Source organism: Eurypyga helias, unplaced genomic scaffold (genome assembly GCF_000690775.1).
Source record: "Eurypyga helias isolate BGI_N326 unplaced genomic scaffold, ASM69077v1 scaffold40550, whole genome shotgun sequence".
In the NCBI taxonomy this organism is placed as follows: domain Eukaryota; kingdom Metazoa; phylum Chordata; class Aves; order Eurypygiformes; family Eurypygidae; genus Eurypyga; species Eurypyga helias.
In genome coordinates, this window is record NW_010224510.1 from 14562 (window position 1) to 16634 (window position 2073).

At 43.9% G+C, this 2073-nt stretch overlaps 1 protein-coding gene across 1 annotated transcript; it reads right to left on the reverse strand.

The window, feature by feature from the left end:
• Positions 1-673: 673 nt before the first annotated feature.
• Positions 674-1646, reverse strand: ADRA1B (adrenoceptor alpha 1B; the record flags this gene model as incomplete). The annotated part of the gene is made up of 1 exon (XM_010161794.1): positions 674-1646. A coding segment is annotated over exon 1 (973 nt), but the record flags the coding sequence as incomplete, so codon positions are not given.
• Positions 1647-2073: the final 427 nt, after the last annotated feature.

The following is a 2073-nucleotide window of genomic DNA, read 5'->3' on the forward strand; positions in this document are numbered from 1 at the left end:
CACATCACAGTCTCCCCAAATGCCTGAACTAAGACCTATTGAAAGCCATAAGAACCTTTCTGTGGGGATCGCTGGGCTTCATGTGTTTGCTTTTGGGATATCATCAGTGGTGTTTGAACTGAGAACTAGAACTTTTTCAGCTTCCCAAAGCTCAGAGGAGTTTTGCATCTCATCATTATATCAGGTTTATTTCCATTTAAGGCACCTAATAATGCCAAGAAGCCCCACTGTATCATAGTCTGAACATCTAACAGTAAACAAAAACAAGAACATTTCAGTGCTGAAACTCTATTAGTGTTCTAGGATTTTTGTTAAAACATCCTATAAAAATGTTTCTGAAACCTAATTCAATTCAAAGAATGATCATAAAGGGGTATTTAATACATAAACTCTGAAGATATTGTCCCCTGATTTACAGCTGCCCTATTGCTGAGGACTACCAGATGAGCAGACTTTATGCAGGCTGCACACTTTACGGAGTTTCAGCACGACTCTGAAAAAGCCAGCATCAGAAGTAAATTACTTTCACTTCCCTTCCTTTCATCGGTTCACTGCAGTTCACAAAATGGTATCTACTGATCATTCATCTGATTTTTTCTATGATATATTTTTATAGTAAACAACTAACCCTCTTCCTCCCCCTCCCCATGCAAACCCTGGATTACCAACTTACCTAGAGGCAGAACAATGAAGAAAGGTAGCCAGCACAAGATAAACATGCCAACCACAATTCCCAGCGTCTTGGCTGCCTTCTTTTCTCTAGAGAATTTAAAAAGTTTGAAAGCTAAGGAATGCCTGGGATTGTGACCCTTGGGTTTGGTGCTGTTTAATGTGTCCTCATGCATGTTCCTGTAATGAATCCGTAAAGTCAGCTCCTTGGAGTTGGACATTTCTTTCATAACCCCAGCTTCCAGGTTTTTAGTAGTCCTTTTTGCCACGATGTAGACCCGACAGTACATCACAAGGATGACGATTAAAGGTATGTAAAATGACCCCAAGGATGAAAACAAAGCATAGAATGGTTCTTCAGTGATACGGCACTCTTTATCGTCTTTGGGTGCTGGTTCTTTCCAGCCCAAAAGAGGCCCAATAGAAATCACCATGGAAAGGACCCAGACACCAAGGAGAGCTAATATTGCCCTTCTTCTTGTTACCAAAGTTGGATACTGGAGAGAATAACGTACCCCTATATATCGATCTATAGAAATTGCACATAGGCTTAGAATAGAAGCTGTACAGCATAGCACATCAACTGCTGCCCAGATGTCACAGAATATCCTCCCCAAGACCCAGTAGCCAAGGATTTCCAGCGTAGCAGAGAACGGAAGGACAGTAAAACTCAGCAACAAATCTGCTATTGCAAGGTTAATTATGAAATAGTTTGTAGGGATCCTTAAATGCCTATTGCAAGCAACAGAGAGAATTACCAAGATATTACCTATAATAGCAAAGAGTATGAAGGCACCTAGGATAAACCCCACAACTATCGCCCTACTGATATCCAAGGCAGGTGAATCCAGGTTGCTTGCTGTCTCATTGGAGTTGTTTGCAGAAAGATTGCCATTACTTAGTGCAGGCACTTTCAGATATCCAGGTATCGATGAATTGGATTTATCGTCAAGGTAGGTACTCATCTTAAAAATCATCCTCCATAGCAAGTTAGGATGGGATCCCTCGCACGACACGCAGACGGCTTGGGTTCAGTTGGGAGTTATCTCTCTACCCAAGAAGTTGCTGCAGAGCCCCAGATGGTTTTAGATGGAGAAGTCATCTCCCCAGCAAGCTGTCAGCTGTAAGCCCGTAAAACTCGCACAGCGTGAAGTCCTCTGAAGCCTGTCAGCAATAATCGGCTGTTCAAACTTGGTAAATTTCTCGTACGAACTCGTTTAAGCAGCAATGAGCAGGCAGAAGTCGCGGCTGGAGCTGGAAAGTAGCTGTCTCGATCATGAAGTCCCTGAAATACAAGAGAGGGTTCCTGTTCTCCCTGGTGCATTTGTGTTGGGCGGGCAGGGTGCCCCTGCGTACCGCCGTGACACGCGTCGCCGGGCCGGTCTGTCGGCGCTCGGGCAGCCC